We start from the raw sequence: 19074 nt of genomic DNA, 5'->3' as shown, positions 1-19074 counted from the left end.
TTTAAAACTTAAAGATAAATTCTATCGTACCGCTATAAGACCGCTTTAAGGTACGGAATGTTGGACGACTAAAGGGGAGTACGAACATAAATTGAGTGTGGCAAAGATGAAGATATTGAGATGGATGAGTGGTCATACGCGATTGGTTAAAATAAAAAACGAAGATATAAGAGAGAGTTGGAGTAGCACCCATTGTGAAAAACATAGTTGAATCGCGTCTCAGATGACTTAGACATGTGAGAAGAAGACCGATAAAACATCTAGTTAGGAGGGTGAATGAGATAGAAAATGGAATGATCTGGGACATCTAAGAATTCAGACATGATCTTTTGTTATTATTGCTACTATTGTGTAAGTGTTCTTCCATCTTTGATATGTATTTGCTTTTGAACTTAGTTGTGTTTTAACTAATTGTGTTCATAATAATTGTAGACTAAACAACCACACAACTATTATTTTGTGTGGCTCTAATGAGCTGATTTCTAAATATTTTGACTATGAAGAAAACAAATATATTGAAGAAAGAATGATGGGGTTGGAAAACAATTGGAACAAATAGAGTGAATTGAAGGATAATCAAAGAAAGGAGAAAATCAGTTCGTACTCTCTGTTTTGCTGGCAATGTTAATTGCATTTACAACAGTAATGTATGTTGTATTCTAGGAAATGATGGTAATGTGTTGAGATCAATTATAAAATAGCATTCATGGCTGATTTTAGTATATAAATAGCATTTTTAAAATCGAACAACATACTATAATTTTTGTTGCCAATACACAACATGTAAAGAATGAACCGTGCAGTAGCCTAGGCTGGGTTCAATTTATGCATACAGCTATCTTGAGTTTGGATCGAAAGAAAAGTAGTCATTTATTATTGTTGATTATTATTATTATTTATGTAATTATGATGATGATCAATATAACCTCCTGCCACCAGAGCCATTCTCCCTTTGGATGTTATAATAGAGAGCAGCAACAGGCGAACCAAGATTGTATAGTTCCGCAAATTCTCTGGTGTTGAAGTTTTGGCGCCAACCAGGGGCATAAACCTTCTCCCTACCCAATTGACGAAATAACACCAACACTATTCGATGAATCCCTGACGTTGGTCGTGAACTTTCATATGCTACCACTTCGTTACCTGTTCATAGTTGTATTTATTCCATTTTATCAGTAACCTCATTAATTAAATAAATTACCTGTTGTACTTTGGTAAAATTGTTACCTATTACATTATATTTTTTTTGACAAACTCATTTAATTTGTATATATGTTTTCAAAAGACATGGTCCATGTATTATAGTTATAGGGCCAATTTTTATGGTAACGAGATTATACTAAATAAACAACATGATTCTCAATTTAATTCTTGAATTTACATTTTAGTTTCAATTTAATCTCTGAAAATTCTAATTATTTCTATTTAGTCTCCAAACTTTATTAATGCGACTCATGTTAGTTCTTAGGACAATTTTTGACGCACAAATGACGCCAAATTTTACAAAATAACATTGTTTTGATTTTGGCACTTAAACAACTCAAAAATAATATCGTAAATGGTGTTTATTAAAAATTTTCCTCTCAAAAAAAGTGATACAACGATGTTTTTGGGCTATTTGAGCATAAAAATCAAAACGACCCCGTCGTTTTAACATGACATCTAGCAGTTTATATTAGTGCTTTATTAACGTTTGTATGCCAAAATATATTTAAAGAACTAATGTGAGTCATATTTAAAGTTTGGATATTAAACAGAAACAATTGAAACTTTAAAAACTAATCTCAAACTGGCGTGCAAGTTTAGAGACTAAATAAATGCACAACAATTATACGTACCAAAACTAGGTCCAGTTGTGGCGGGAATATCAGTTACCAGCCTGAAGTTAATAAACACAAAAGAGATATTACATAAGTAAAAGTAGTATTAAGCTAAAAAAAAAAAAAAACTATATATATAAATTATTGATTTAATACGTGAATTGTTGTAATATAGTATAATCATGTACCATTAGTCTTCTTTAATTAGTGTGCAAATTTTGCACCATAATTATTGTGACTCACCAATGTAGGTGTTCCCTCATACTAGGGTTGCTGGGGCTAGGGGCATCTGGATTCACAGCAACCTATAAGTAAAATCAAATAAGAATTAATTAAGTCATTAAAATCACTTTAATTTGTTTTAAACATATATAATCCCATGCCATAACTATTTTTCTTTCAAGTTTTGGCAAGCTTTAGCTATTGCTTAAGTACATTAGTAGTTCTCTATATCTAACATATCAAAATGTTATATTAGACACAATTATATATACCCAACAACAATTACGATAAAAACGAGAGAAGTATTTTTAATTTCAAAAGTTTTGTCATATTGTTTTTTTTTTCAATAAATAAAATACCAAATTATAAAGAAAGAGGAATGAGATAGAGAATCTATACAAGTAGTTTGTTTCTTTTTTCTTCACAATGTCTTGTCTATATATTGTTGTAGATGTTGAGTCTTATTACATGCGGCATGTGTATATATAGAAAAGCATGAGCAAAGGCAGACCCACGTTCATTGGAAGTGGAGCTGACGTTCTCTAAGTTCTTGTTTCAGCAGATCGACCTTAGTTTGTGTTAAATATCTAATTTTATAATATAACATGATTAGTTTTTATAATATCTAATTTTATAAATTAAAATATTAAAATAATTATTTATAAATAGGTAAAGTATAATTTTTGTCCTTAAAATTTGATAAAAGTTTTAAAAATATTTTTAAATTTTATTTTGTTTTAATTTTGTCTCAAAAAGTTTTTAATTTGCATCAAATATACTCCTGACGGCTAATTTTTTAAAAAATTTAAGATCGATTCAACAACAATTTCATAAGAACAACCCCTCAACATAAGCAAATCAAGCATAATTTTCATACATTATTGTTATATTGGTCTTAAACTTTTTGAAAATTTAACCTCCAAAAGATATATTTAAGAATTGATTATTATAATGACATTTAATATGAAATTTTTAAATTGACTATGAAGTACTAAAATTAAATAAAAAATTATTATAAGGTCAAATTTAATAATTTAGTGGAACAAATAAATATTATTATCATATACATCCGTCCGTAGACCCACGTTCATTGGAAGTGGAGCTGAGGTTCTCTAAGTTCTTGTTTCAGCAGATCGACCTTAGTTTGTGTTAAGATGTTTTTTTTCCCATAAAATTATCTGGTCTAACAGGCCAATTATTAATGTGTCATATATTTAAATTTTATTTAAAAATTATTATTAGTCAATAAATTAATTTACATATAATATAAAATTTAAACTCTTAATACTTGTTTAAGTATATGAGTAAATTAATTATTTAACCAAACTTAAGTTGATTTGTTACGATGTTGTTTATGATATGTCTTTAGGCATAACTTTTCTATTTATCAAAAAGTAGTGCCTGCTCATACAAAAATATATTCCTTAGCATGAAGATTATAGCTAGAAATTATTAAATAGTTTAACATATTGACTAGATTACTTAATATAATTCGTACCTAAATTTCATCTTTAAATAAAAGTAATAAGTAAAAACATTGAGTGAACTGTTAAATCTAACACGTGTCCAAAAGAAAATAGTAGTAAATTACCAGAGTGTAGAGGTTCCTGAGGTCAACTCCACCAATGGCTACTCTTGGTTGGTGGACAACTTGAGAAGGCTTGAATTCACAGCCATTGCAAACATCTCTATTATTGTAAGTAACTCTAATTGGAATAGAACTTTCAAAGGGGTCTAAAACATCCCCAATCACGCGCCCAATTACAAGAGGGTCCTTACTAACAAGTGGCATGGCTTGGAACTTTGATATAGTGCAAATCTAATACTAACTATCAAATAATTAAATTGTTTTGATGTTATTCTACGAGTTTATTATATTTGGTATAACATATATGGGGCTATTTATAGTTTCAAGGGGTGTGTGTAGGATTGGTCCCCATTCATTCTCCTTTTGAGTTTTGTATTGAATACCAATAATGGAAAAAAAAAGTTGAAAGAAATAAAAGAAATAATGTTATTCGTGTTTGGAATTGCTGAAAAATGAAATTTAATTTCTTTAAGTAGTTTTATTTGTATATGTATTTTTATGTGACAATCAATTTATATTTAAATACTTTAGCTGAAATAATGGTTTTAAAATAATATATATTGTATTTAGAACGTGTGAAAAAAAACCACTTTTAAGTTATATAATTACAAAATAGATATAAAATAATTGTGTATATTATTTAATATTTTATACTTGAAATCAAATTAATAAAAACCATTATCCTTTAAAATATTGCTTTTACTTAAAAATACTTTTTAGATTCAATTATTATTTTTAATGCCGTTTATTTTAAACTTTTTATTGAAACATAAATATTTTGGGTAAAAGACGGTCTTATTTTAACGATTTCAAACAAGCTCAAATAAAGTGTAGTATATAGATACTTTCTCACATACAGACACTGTAGCGCACGTGGATACATGTGAACCCTAATCTAAGTATCTAACTATGCATGTTGCACACTTGCACGTACATTCGGAATTATTCAAATACATCATTCTTATAGGAAGCTTTTTTCCGGTGGTGAAAGAATAATCCGGACTTTGAAGGATCAGGAAATAAATGAAAATAACCAGAAAAACAAGGATCGCTTTGCAAATAGTAGGTTAAACTTTTGTCAGCTAGCTTCTATGACAATTCCCAATTGATCCTTGGAATGATAGCCTAAGAAAAAAGAGCATAGTTATAACCGAACCGGTAATTGACTCGGTCATACGACTAGGTCACTGAGTTACTGGTTCAATCGGTGAGTCACTGATTTATCCGGTTGACCTGGTCATAATTAAATAAAAATATAAAATTAAAATTAAAAGTTAAATACATATTTTTAAAAATATATAATAACAATTAAATATTAATTTTTAGATATAATTTATACTGCAAAAAAGATAATAAATTAATTACTAGTACAAAATATTTTATCAATTTAAATGAATAAGAAAAAATAAAAGATAACACAATCAATATCAATATATCAATATATTTATATACCATGTCACAACTTGTTTGGTATTCATGTGAATCCATGTTTAAAAGAATAAAAAAAATAAAAAATCATTCAACCTTTGTTATATATATTGTTTGTCATTAACATTATTGAAGAATAAGCTTGGTATAGTGGCAAGGAGATGCTGCACATTCACGCGATCATGGGTTCGAACCCTACGTTTAGCGAACCGGTCGGTTTTCAACGGATTTGACCCCGCGTTGACCAGTTCGAATGTTGATGCGGTCTAATTTTCACCCAAATCAATCTCTTTACAATAGTCTAAGTCAATGGACTATAATTAATTACTTTTTGTCATAAAGGTCCAGTTATTAAAATAAGGCTCAAAAGACCTAATAACCTTTTTTCATTCATCCATACAAAAACAAACCACATTCAACAACAAAAAAAAAACCTATATTTATCAGCACCCTAATCCCAAGACCAAAAACAAAAAAAATCAGCAGCCTACTCAATATTCAATTCACTGATTCAACCGGACCGGTTTGCAATTGATGACAAGTCATCATATACCCATTTCTCAAGCTAATTTTACTTGTTTCACTAGTTTTTATGCACTTTCTTGCACCCTAAGTAAGCAATTTAGAGTGGAATTGCATGTTTTATTTGAATCAAACAACCACCATTTAATTGATGCTAAATCATGAGGTTTAAGCTAAATTTAATTGATTTATAAACCTTGTGAATTTAGTGATACTTTGATTGGTTGTTTTGATTATTTGAAGGTGAAGAAAAGAAGAAAAGAGTGAAGCGTGGCTTAAGAAAGCGTGGCCCAAAAGAAGAAAAGAGTGTAGCGCATGGAAGGAAGGAAGCCATATTGCCCTCCTCAAGAGCACACTGCCCTCCAAGGGAGCACAACAATGAACCAAGCACTCAAGGCCTCACTGCCCTGCCCCCCTTGAGGGCAGAGCACAATTCTAGGCCAAGAAACAAGGGAAGAAAAAATTCTACCCTGCCCCCCTCAAGAGCAATATCGGGCTCTCACAAAAATAAATCAAAGAAAATTGTCTCCAAGTGCCACCCATGGGTTTCGAACCCAAGAACAAGAAGGAAAGAAGTAGCGCTCAAATACAAGGAAAACAAGCAAAAATTGGTTTGTTTTCAACCTCCAAGGATCGAACATAGCACCTTAAGGAAGCAAAGAACTAGGCGCTACTTTGGTGCCAATAAACCTAAGGAAGAAATGCAACAAAAAGCCATCCAGCAAGTTTCGAACCTGGGACCTCACCCAAGAGCAAGGAAAGCCCGCGCTGCCCTGCTCTTGTGGAGGGCAGGGCAGCATTTCTTGGTGCACGGCCAGCAGCAGCACACACGGGCAGGGAGGCAAGGCGCACCATGGCAACATTGCCCTACCTTCCACAAGGGCAGGGCAGCATCCTGATGCCTATCCCACACTTGGCACGCAACATGCTTCATCACACAATTTTCCTGCTCTGCCCTCCACAAGGGCAGGGCAGCCTCCTGGGAGCAAGATGGGCTGAATTTCACTCAAAAATCCAACTTAATTCATTTCTTCACCAAATCAAAAAGCCCACTAAAAATTCTTAGATCCAAAATAGAAAGTGTATAAATAGATGTTAGTTAGGATTAGAAGGAGAGTTCTTTTTTTGGAGAAAGCTTACTTTCAAATTTTGATCTTTAGAACTTGAGAGCTCACTTTCCATTTTCTGTTTTCTGCAATTGGAGGAGAGAATTCATTTCTTCTACCTCTGATCTTTTGTTTTCTTTACTGGATTTTGATTGAATCTTGAGTGTGAAGAATTGAGGAACTTCTGTCTCAATCTCCATTCAAGATCTCTTTAATTTCTCTTCTGCATAATTGAGTTCAATTTCATTTCCTTTACTGCTTCAATCTTCAATTTCTCTTTAATTGCTTTGTGAACTTGGATCTAGGAAGGCAATTGAGATTTAGAATCTGCTATCTAGTCTCTGGAGTCCTGAGATCTGATTTTATCCTTTTGGTTCTTCTGCTGAACCACTGCTGCAATTACATTTTCACTTTCTGTTTGAATTCTAGTTACTTTCAATTTATCTCTTGCTTCATTAATTGCTGCAATTTAATTTTCCTTGCTTAAATTCTGAAATCCCAATCCTCAAATCCCTTTTCTATTCAAGCAATTTATATTTCTTGCACTTTAGGTTACTGCAATTTACATTTCTTTCACTTTAAGTTTCAGTCATTTAATTTCTTGTTCTTTAAGATTCAGCACCTTTACTTTCAATTCTCTTTAATTTTTGCAATTCATCCCTTTCCCTTTACATTTTCTGCTATTTACTTACTGTTGGATACAAAATCACTCAACCAATACTTGATTCGCTTGACTAAATCAACCACTAAACTAAAATTGCTCAATCCTTCAATCCCTGTGGGATCGACCTCACTCCCGTGAGTTTTATTACTTGATGCGACTCGGTACACTTGCCGGTGAGTTTTGTGTTGGATCGTTTTCCACACATCAAGCAATTACGTTAAATTAAGGGCAAGGTTACGAGAACCGGATCGGTCAATAAACCGGTGAGGTTACTGGTTCAATAGTTTATTGGTTCAACTGGGATTTAACCGGTTTAATTAAATATTAAATAAAATTATTAAAAAACTTAAAATAATCTTAAGTATATAAATATTCAATAATTTCTAACTTAATAAAATTTAAAATTTCACATAATAAATTATCCATTACTTAATATTAGAGGTTCGCAAACAACTTCAAACATCAAAGTTTATAACTAAACAAAAAAAACGGACATAATGACAAACCCATAATGTTCTACATTCAAAAGAAACAATTACTAGCAAGTTTTCAACTAATCAAAGGTGCAACTCATCAAAAATCATAATTATCATTAAGTGTTCCAACATCTCCATCATAAACAGGTAATCCAAAGCCACCATCAACAGAAGTACCACCAAAAGAAGCTGTATTTGAAGAATCAGCAACATTTGGCAAATCCACATCAGATTTACCTCTGGATGAACCAGTTTGGGAATCTTGAACAACATTATCTTGTGGCTGTGGGTTACTAGCAAGTTTTCAACTATTTAAAGGTGAAACTCATCAAAAATCATAATTATCATTAAGTGTTCCAACATCTCCATTATAAACAGGCAATCCAAAGCCACCATCATCAGAAGTACCACCAAAAGAAGCTGTATTTGAAGAATCAGCAACATTAGGCAAATCCACATCAGATTTACCTCTGGATGAACCAGTTTGAGAATCTTGAACAACATTATCTTATGGCTGTGGGTTACTTTGTGATTGTTCCATCTGTAACAATAAAAAAACCAAAGATCAGAAAATAACTTCAGAAAAACCATAAACAAATAAATAATTCATCATGAATCAGCCAACATATTCATCATGAAGCAGCAAACATATTCAGAAGCAGCAAAACATATTCAAAATCATGAATAAATAAATAATTCATCATGAAGCAGCAAACAAAAATCATGAAGTAGCAAACATATTCAGAAGCAGCAAAACATATTCAAAATCATGAATAAATAACCTCAGAAAATAAAAAAAATCATGAAGCAGCAAAATAAATCAAAATTAGTAATTCAAGCAGGCAGCAAATAAATCGAAATCACAAATTCAAGAAGGCATCAAAATAAATTGAAATTAGTAAATCAAGCAGGCAGCAAATAAATCGAAATCACAAATTCAAGAAGGCAGCAAAATAAATTGAAATCAGTAAATCAAGCAATTGAAATCAGTAAATCAAGCAGGCAGCAAATAAATCGAAATCACAAATTCAAGAAGGCAGCAAAATAAATTGAAATCAGTAAATCAAGTAGGCAGCAAATAAATCGAAATCACAAATTCAAGAGGGCAGCAAAAGAAATTGAAATCAGTTCAAGCAGGCAGCAAATAAATCAAAATCACAAATTCAAGAAGGCAGCAAAATAAATCGAAATCAGTAAAAAATCAAGCACAAAACTCATAATCAGAAGTCAGAAGGCAGCAGGTTCAAGCACAGAACTCATTATCAGAACTCAGAAGGCAGCAAGTTCAGAAGGAGACGAGATCAGAAAATCAAAATCAAGAAGCATAGAACTCATAAATCATAATCAAAACTCAGAAGGCAGCAACTTCAAGCATAGAACCTCAGAAGCAGGAAGAACCCATAAGGCAATAAATAAATCAAGAACAGAGTTTTACCGGCGGCGAGTGAGGACGCGGTGTCGGCGACGCCCCAACAAGTAGGCGACGTTCGGCGACGGCGAATGAGGAGGCGATTTGATTCGGTTTGATTTTTAAGAATCGGTTTATTTGTTTTTTTGGACGAATTGGGTCAATTTTTTTTTTGCTTATAACTTGGAACCTGGGCTACCTTCGTGCCCAAAAAAATCTGTAATACTAAACCCGAACCCCCCAAAAAGCACCCATAAGTACCACGCACGTTCTAATGGTCACCCTACTCGGTGACTCAATGCAGCGATGAAAAGGTGATGACATTGGAAGGGTATTCGGCGCAACATCGGCGACTTAGGGAGAGCTATATATAGTCAGCGACAAACCTCGTCGCCGCCGAGAGGGTTCGAGGTTGGGAGATTGAATGGAGAAGGTGCCTAATGGTCTTCAACAGTGGCGACGACGGCAACTAGTTAGCGTTGCAAATCTTGGATGGAAAAGGAAATGGGTCTAACATAGGAGATAGGAAACAGAACACGGCCACTCCTAGGACACAACGACATGATGAAGATGCTATCCCGCGAAATGGTGATGGCAAGAAGAAGTTCGTAATGGTCGTCGGTAATGGACAGTGGCAATGGAGGTGGAAACGAAGATTCCTGGCCGGCGTGTAGGAGGGAACCCTTTTTTTATTTAGTCGATAGGTGGGATACGAATTGGGCGATAAGAAAGTTGTTAGTTTTGGGTTCGATGTCGCAATCTGCCTGGACTCTTGCCGAGAAAAAAAAAAGAGTCACATACTATGCCGTTACCTTAATAATGCTACCCCAACTCCTCCTCCAGAACTGGTCAAGTAGTACTTCTACAAAGTACCCCAAAAAAAATAAAGTAGCACTTCTACATCAACATCTACCTGTAAAACCTTGATGCAGATGCAAATATTGTGCTAATCTATCGCAAGAGATTTCAAGATTTACCTTAACTTGGGAGTTGGTGTATGAGAAATATTTGTTTGTCCTTATTAAGCCATTTAAATTTCAGCATAGTGAATGCAGAGAACTAATAATGGAGAAATCCACTGAAGTAAAGCAGTACTAGTCAGTGTAATGTAAGAAGTAGGATGCAGATGGAGTTCAATTTGGTTAGCAAGCTGGGACGCGATGTACGTCGTGCTAGCAGCCGTAAACATTACACGCAGACAACACAGTGTACTTTCAAAGAGCGATACAGCATTATCCACAAAATACAAGAAACTTGGTCTATTGTTTTCCCAGGAATTAGCACATCAAGTAACGGAATTCCAAAAAGTGATACACACAAAGTTCATCCACAAAATACAAGTCTGGTTAACAACATAAGGATAGCAAGATTCAGGAGCTTCCGGCATCGTTGCTCCTTCGGACCTGCAGAACTGTGACTGGCTCAGTTGACATGACCTCAAAGATCCCCACACCTCCGGGCTCGAATTTGCACAGGCTGGCAGATTCTGTCCAGCCTCCGAAGATGACCCCGAAGCTACCGTCTCGCTTGCCACTAAATCTTGTGTAGGTGGCCTCGACCTCAATGTGTCCGTGTGATAGGAAGAGTGTGTGTCTCTGACCGGTAAAATGGCTCAGATGAGAGCCATTTGGATGTTTGTAGCATAGCAGCAGATCATTAATAGAGAATAAACTTATTGATGAAGAGACGTACAAGAAAACGAATTGGTGCCTTACCAACAGGTGGGAGTGCAAGACGCAGTCAGTGAGGCCCATCACAAAGAATGGCCATTTGGTCTTGTGCGTTTGGGCTATCGCTTTCGCCTTGTGTGAGGAAGGATTGTTGATACAGCGGGCACGCCGGTAAGTACCTTTCACTTCGTACGAAGGTTCCTTTGACGGTCGGGGGCGGTATGTGTTTTTGCGTCCACCGAAGTCAAAGATGCGCACCTGGAATTCAGAGTTCTCCTTGTGCTCGAAAAGAAGCATGGAGTCTAAATTAATTTGGTACGTCCGGTAGAACTCTGGCCAACCTCGGGTCAATGCGATGCTGCCATTTTGTTGTTGTTTCCAGAAGCACCGATGGCCGATACACCTATCGTCAGGGACCACCAGGGTTATCTACGGGGCCCAGCTTGGGAGTTTGTCTGGACCGATTAGGAGGGCCTGCAAAAGAACAGGAAAGTGTTGGCCAACACATTGATCATTCAGGAAGTAATAACATTGGGTGTCTTGTGATGTACGTCTCGGGGGGTGGCTTACTAGTTTGAAGCTTGGGGGCCTTATCATTGGCTTCAGAAAACGCAGTGGGCGGTGTTGCTGGTCTCGTTGAAGGTCTGTTGCAGGCCGCTTGCCCTTGTTCCTGGATGAAGACATGATCACCTGTTACAATACAAATAACAGCACTGAGAGTCGTAATCTAGAGGTGGTTAAATAGTATTTCAAACAACAACACACAATATTGGATAAACGTTATTGACTTTTCTAACAGTTAAACACTGTCAAAAATTGAAGGAATCAAAAATATCATTAGGGTTTAGGGTTTCATCTGAGAAGGGAAAAAAATGGAAGCGAACAACAGTAACATGTGCAAAAGCTTTGAAACGTAAAACATGGGGTTCGGAAGTGAGTCATTTTTCTGCTAGTGGAACTCAGTGGTTCTACACGAGAATCGCGAAGTAAAACAAATAGGCAGGCATGCCACGGGACTAAGGAATGATAAAAACCGTCAAGATTGCATGTTAGATGAAACATGCAGAGAAGGTAGCCGGCGCAAGATAGTGGAGGCAAGGCAATGGTTCAGCAAATAGTGCACCCCCATGAAGGGACACTACCAACGAGATTGGATAATGGTTTTCCCCACCGTCGTAGCAAAGGCCCTATATAACAAGAATGATGATGCAAGGAAACATAGTAAAAAAAAATTTTTTTGCATGAAAAAATATGCAACATGTACCGACAGCCTCGGTTGTTGATGATATCAATTTCACACAATCAGATGAGTGGGATTCTGTGAAGCAACCAACAGACGGTCTAAATCGAATCGCAGTAAGGGATTCGGAACGGCTTACCTGGATTGTGTAGGTTGCTATTTGTGGACTGAGGAAACTTCGTGCGAGAGTCTCCTGGAAGAGGTGTTGGTGGTTGGATGCAAAACGACGAAGGGGTCAGGATGTTATGGGTTTGAATGAAAGGCGCAAGTATTTTTCAGCCGATGTAGTAGAGGAAAACCTTCAGCGTTTCCTTCATCTAATTTTTATTGGGTCGTGGGCCAGGGGAAGTCCAAGAAGAGCAGAACCACAAGGATCGTTCCGGGTTTTTTATTTTTTACTTTTTTTTTTCCAATTGCCATGGCATGGAAGCCAGGCCCGGAACAAAGACACGGGTGTGATCATATTAAACTTAGTATAGCATCAATTATATTTATATGTATATGTTACGATATGTAATAGTCGAAGTGTAATTATTAACATTTTATCTAATACTGTAATATATAATGAGATTATATTTTTGTATATATGTGTAATATTCATACTTTTATATTTTATTTTATATAGTGTGAGGTATAATGTCAATATGAATGGTGATATTCAACCATATTTAAGAAAGATTCTTCTATCTAAAATTTAAAAAATAAAAGACAATTATTTCGGAAATAGAGTAATTTTTTACATTGTTAATTAAAAATATTCGCGCTAGATATGGCCTATTCCGGTGCACCCGTGTACTTGTGGAGACGATAATAATGGTCCCAATCATTAAATATGGCTTGTTATTCGTACTTTCCAATTTAGAAAAAGAAATCGTTGAAGAAGCTATGCTTTATGTGTGTATTTCTGTATACTGTCAGGTTTCGTTCGGTTGACGTATACGATTAGACACAGACAGAAAGAGACATACATTCAAGACATGGACATAATATATTTTGTGTGTATACATTTAGTTTGTTAAAAATAAGGAACAAAAAACACATATTTAATTAAAGACTTAAATTATTATTTATACGTATAATTTTTAATTTTTTTGTAAGAAAAAATACAAGGATAAATTTAGTTGTAGGATCAAGGAGAGGAAGAGGAAAAAAAACAAACGTTTGGATAGACAAGATGATAAAGGTTAAGAACTCACTGAGGGTAAACCAGTAAGAAGTCAGCGTCTGAAACGTTGTGGAGTAGTGCCTCAGCAGCAAATTGCAGATACACAAATTTAGTGTCGCCGGGATCACCCATCCGTGTCCTCAACATCCTTCGAAACTCTGTGCCTCACCAAGTCAAACAGCAAATATGTGTCACGGCTCTGCGACGGTGTGGTGGCTTGATACTCGTGAGGGATGTTACGACTGTTTAGTGGTGGGTAACAGATCTGGTGGAGTGGCTAAGAATGGCGGCAACAATAGACATCGACCAAGCACAACCCTGTATAGTGTTTCTTGATATATACACTCTTTTAGAGACGAAGACGTGGATTAAAAAATATTGGTTTTAAACCCTAAACCCTAGACAGTAACCACTTGCATCTATCCCTTTTGACCGAATACGGAATACCATAATCCCTAGTTTCTATGACCTAAACCTTATTCCGCAAGTGGTTTTCCAATGCTGAGTCCCCGTGTTAGTTTCTCTGAATGGGGATTTACTATAGCCAATAATAATTTGCCATTTGGCGAGTTATTATTTAAATATATAATTAATTATATTAACAAATAATATTTTTGTTTAATTAATGATATATATTAGTTATTTAAATAAGAACTAAATCGTAATTAATTTATTAATAATCATAATAATTATTTAAATTAAATAATTAAATTTCTAATTAATTAACGATTTATGTTAATTTTTTGTCATAATTAATATTGAGTATTATATATATTGTTATATTAAATTAGCCGGTGTAAAAATAGCCGTTGTAAAATTATATTTTTCTTTGCAATAAGTGACTTTACAAATTAGTGTAATCCCGAACTATATATTGTGTATTATTGTTAAATATCAATTTATTTAATCTTAATATCTTTTGATAGTGAATTATTTTTAAATTTAAAAACTTAAATTGTATTATTGAAAAAAATTAATTACATTAATTTTAAGTATTTTAATTAATTAATTAAGTAGGACCACAATAGGGACTAAATTTAGTTCCTCCTAATGGAGAAAAGAGAGAAACTTTGAGTTCCTATTTACTGTTTAGGACGCAGAAGATGATGTGGAGCTACCTTCTTTGACAGTGGGGTCATAAGCAGGAACTGAGATGAGTTCCCTTCTGGAGATGGTCTCAACCCTAAACCTTAGTCCGTAAAACCTAAAAACTGTTAACGTTGCCATTGGGGTGAGTGTATGAAGTTAGTAACATACCAAAGAAAGCAAGGAAGAGTGGTGAGTTTATAGCTCGGGATTAACCATCAACTCACTAAGTTAAGGTTTTCAGTTTGATATGGCGGCTTCTCGTCTTACGTTCTGTCACTTGATTCCTACTCGAAATCTCCCCGGTAGTCGAGAGATATCCATGGTGTTCCCATCAAGCGTTATCAGAGCCGATGGATAATTAATCTGATGATTTGAACCATCGAAAGTCTTCCCGTAGAACCTAAACTGTAATCCGAAAACCATAAATCCTAAACTCTAAGCCCTCAATAAAGTATTGTTAATACCAAACCCTTAATGAAGTACAGTTATTACCAAACCCTTAATGAAGTAATGTTAATTACCTCGTAGTTTAAAAATAAAAAATTACATTATATATATGAATTCCTTCAAAACAATGAAGATTCAGCTGAACAGCCGCGACAATGTTAATATGAATTGTTATGCAACTCAATATATAATTTGTCGGAACAATTTATTATCATAATTCTTAGTAAGTTAAGTATTAGATAATTTATTTTATTAATCTTTATCTAAATAATTACAACGAATAATTATTTAACAGTTAACTTATTATCGTTAACATTTAATTAAACAAAAATACAACCAGTTAATATAATTAAATTTTTTGTTCTAGTATATATATGTTATGTATGTCAATTTGTCATTTTCTAGTTGTTTGCCATAGGGTCTGTGGAAAGAACACATCTTCTTGGGTCACGTGAAGAATCACGTCTAGTAACTTGAGTTGGAGCTCGATAAATAATTACATTTACTTCCATCGCTTCCTCAGTCAGCCGAACGCCGTGTAGCCCACTTCTACGGGTGTGACGTTTCAGTTGGCGCGTTGGATGTGAAACTTTCTATATAAACCCCCACAAGTGACACCAAATCCCCCCCTCCCTCCCTATATGAAGAAGCAACAAAATTTCAAGCTTTGATTTCTTTTTTTTTTTTTTACTTTCAATTTGTTTATACACAATAAAATAAAGTCCTCTTTCAGAGATACTCCTAAATAGATTACACTATCAATGTTGAAGAGAACAATGTCTATAGGATCATGAGCTTATTTTGTTTTCTGAAGTACTGTCTTAATTGCTTTGAGTCATGAAAAACATCAGTTCATGGTATTATTCCTCTAACTAATTGGAAAAAGAAGACCTACATCTACATGATATGTAAAAAATGCCCAAAATTCTGAGACTTCGGGAGGAATCAAGTGAGAGAACATAAGATGAGAAGACACTACATCCAACTCAAAATCTTAAAATGTCAAATTAATGGGTCTCTCATCTTATAAACTCCTCACTCTTCCTTGCTTTTTTTGATGTGGGACTAACTTCAACACTCCTCACACTTGCAACACTAACAAATTCGAGTATTAATGACAACGAAAGTTATTTATTTTTGTGTTATATATTTCCAAAGGGATTATCAAAGCTGATGTACCTACCTTGGATTAGAAGTTAATTAATTTAACTGCTGCATGCTTGGTAAGATGTAGATTATTATAGCTTTAACATATAATAACACTACTTCAGCTAGGTTCAATGATCTTAATCATCATGGATTTGAATTGTAATTTAGCCCAAAAAAAATACAATTCAAAATTGATATAACCCTTGCATTAGAGAGAGAAGCATTTGTTTACATTGTTGGTTCAAAATTCAAACATGACTGCTATTGATAACCAAACAACCAGATATAGTTCCCATCTTTCAAGCAAAAAATTGAATTGAATAATCCAAGGAAGTCCACATGTAGTGTAGATATGAAAGCTGAAATCAGAAAACACTGCTTCTGCATCCCAACACATTAATCCAGTTTACATCACATATATACATGTATATGAAATCCCAAACATCTGTGAACTTTTACCTGCAAAAATTGTCAAAACAAAAAAAAAACAGAAATAAAATGGTTAAATTGTTTTGAGGGTTCACTTTCCATTTTAGGCAAGACCATAAGCTTTTTTTTTTTTGACTAGAAACTAAGAAAGAAAAGACCATAAACTTTATTTTCATTTAGCCTATCACTCAAAGTCCCAGACTGCATCATGCTGTGTTATATTGTAAAAATAAAATTAAATAAATAAATATAAGAAGATTAAAGAAAAGAAGAAAAGGAAACAAGGAAAACCATATTAAAGGATTTCAATTTACCTTCCTGCTAAAATTATTAATGATCAAAGGTAAATGGCATTGTAACAAAAGTCCATTTTACAGATTCAAAAAAAGGTTAAAGAATCAAATTTGAGTTGCTATATGGCCTATATAGCAATACCATTCAGCATAATCATGAAATAGTGGCAAAGGCAGAAACACAATTTTGTCATTAAGCACGTGTAACTAATTCTTTCTCAGATCAAACTTCATAACTTTTTCTTTTACCCAGCAGAACAGGAAAAGTAAATTCGAGAATGGAATTGAGTAAAGTTATCAACTTGAAGCTAAAATAAAAAAACAACTCTTCTGATTTCAGGACTTATCCTGAAACACTAATACACAAATTAATAACATTTCAAGACTAAGTGCTTGTCATCATGAAAACCAAAGACACTTATCATTCTACAGTTTTTCTGTTTATTTTATTTTCTACCGTTTTGCTTTCTACAGCACTGAAAGTATATTTAACAAACAGAAATGCCACGAAAAAATGAAATTGCAAAAGAGGAAGTTAAAAACAGCAGTGCAGTTAGATAGAAAAGAAAGTTATCACAAGCATGATTTGATTGACATAATATTACAGGTTAGAAGAAAAAGTTTTTAATACAGACATTTCAGAAGAGAATACTTGTAGCCATCCTCTCTAAGTCCCAAATGATCAAATATTCTAAGACAAGATTTCTTCTTGAATAATTTTACATGTAAGAATAATATATTTATTTTGATCCTATGCAGCTTAATATGTGTAGTTATTACAAACTGCACATAGCAGGATTTATTCATGGTATGCCTCTTTTTCATTTTGCATAAAAAAGAATGCCTATTTTTCATTTTTTATAAAAAAAAGAGAGAAAAAGAAGAAGAATAAAGAATCTCACCAATAAATAAAGTTGATAGAAACTAAATTGTTGTCTAATGGCATGACCACAACTTGAGCTTCTAATGACATTAGCTATATCTTCATCACCTTGGGTAAACAATTTGATAAAACAAATTATACAAGGCTTTAGATGAGTGTAGAATTCAACTTAACAGTTACAAGCAGTTGAAGGCAAAAATTCCACTCTTTTAGTTCTAGCTGATGATAAGGATAGATACTGTACAAATATGTTACCAAAATTTAGATAGCATGTTGACACATATAAACAAGACAAGGAAGAAATAGTTATTGTTAAGCCCCTATCCTTAGTATTAGAAATAGCTTATATAGGCATCTACATTTAATATTATCTCATGATTCAATCTATGGTTAAAAAAACTACACAACAATTAACTTGATCCTTTTATTTTGAAAGTATTGTACACCTCATGCAGATTCCTTTTATTATCCTACTGACTCTGATGAAAAAGCTATCAGACATTCTGCAATCATCTGAAGCTTTGCTCTTGTTAAAAACAAGTACATTTCAATCCTGGAAACCAGTTTATTAGCCTTATTTAATTTGAATTTGGTTAGGCATATATATAAAGATTTGGCAAAGACAGGATCACCATTTTATAAATGATTTCTTTCCACTAATCAAGCTGTCATTTTTTCTTTCCATTGCAAAATAGGAAAAGATAAAATTATGGAAAGGGGCAAAAGATACCAATAACAAAACCTTTTAACTACTACTCCAACTTTCTCCATCATTTCTTCATTTCTTATACATTCCTTCTGGTTCCGACATATCAATCCAATTTACCACCTCAGATGAACTTCGAATTGAATGAAGATAATGAAGATATGATTGCCACTGTATAGGATTAAATCTCCAGATATACACAAGTACAATGAAATCTCAAAAATGTATTCAAAGTCAAAAACCTTGTTTTTAAAATGCAAAAATCTGTAATTCTATATAGGCATAAACTGCGTTCCTTTTGGTCTGATATTTAGTACACAAGTTGAATAATTTGATTGATTTCTCACCTTATTTTTACAATTTTGCACGGATGTGCACATACCTATATTACTAACAATGGAAGTTACTTTATCAGATATATCCTGGTTCAGCTGCTAAGTGCAGTGCAGCCTACATCCAGTCTCCACCACAACAATGATGGAATTTCACTATAATCATCCAGATTACAACTTGTAAAGTGCTAACCCAACTTACAAGGGATTCCCACAGAATCATGAAACACAACACAGATACAAGGAACTCTAAGACATCTATGACTTTTTTCTTTTAATTTTGCACTCTCTGCCTTTTTCCGCTCTATGGCTTTTTCTACAAACCTCACTGTTTGCCTTTTTCCATGAGACTCAAGACATGACAAATTAAACAGAAAAATTAAACAGAAAACATTGAAGGAGAAGAGAACTGCTAGCTTAGGTAGCTCTGAGAACTC

General features: G+C 33.8%; 1 protein-coding gene across 1 annotated transcript; it reads right to left on the bottom strand.

Annotated features, from left to right (window-relative positions):
• Positions 1-916: 916 nt before the first annotated feature.
• On the bottom strand, positions 917-3834 carry LOC130962212 (protein FLOWERING LOCUS T-like). Its single transcript, XM_057888354.1, has 4 exons — positions 3634-3834; positions 2064-2125; positions 1839-1879; positions 917-1143 (listed from the first exon to the last, which is right to left on the bottom strand). Exons 1-4 carry the CDS (start codon positions 3832-3834, stop codon positions 917-919), a joined length of 531 nt encoding a protein of 176 aa, XP_057744337.1.
• Positions 3835-19074: the final 15240 nt, after the last annotated feature.

This window comes from Arachis stenosperma, chromosome 2, assembly GCF_014773155.1.
Source record: "Arachis stenosperma cultivar V10309 chromosome 2, arast.V10309.gnm1.PFL2, whole genome shotgun sequence".
Lineage (NCBI taxonomy): Eukaryota > Viridiplantae > Streptophyta > Magnoliopsida > Fabales > Fabaceae > Arachis > Arachis stenosperma.
This window is presented reverse-complemented; position numbering and strand designations above follow the sequence as displayed.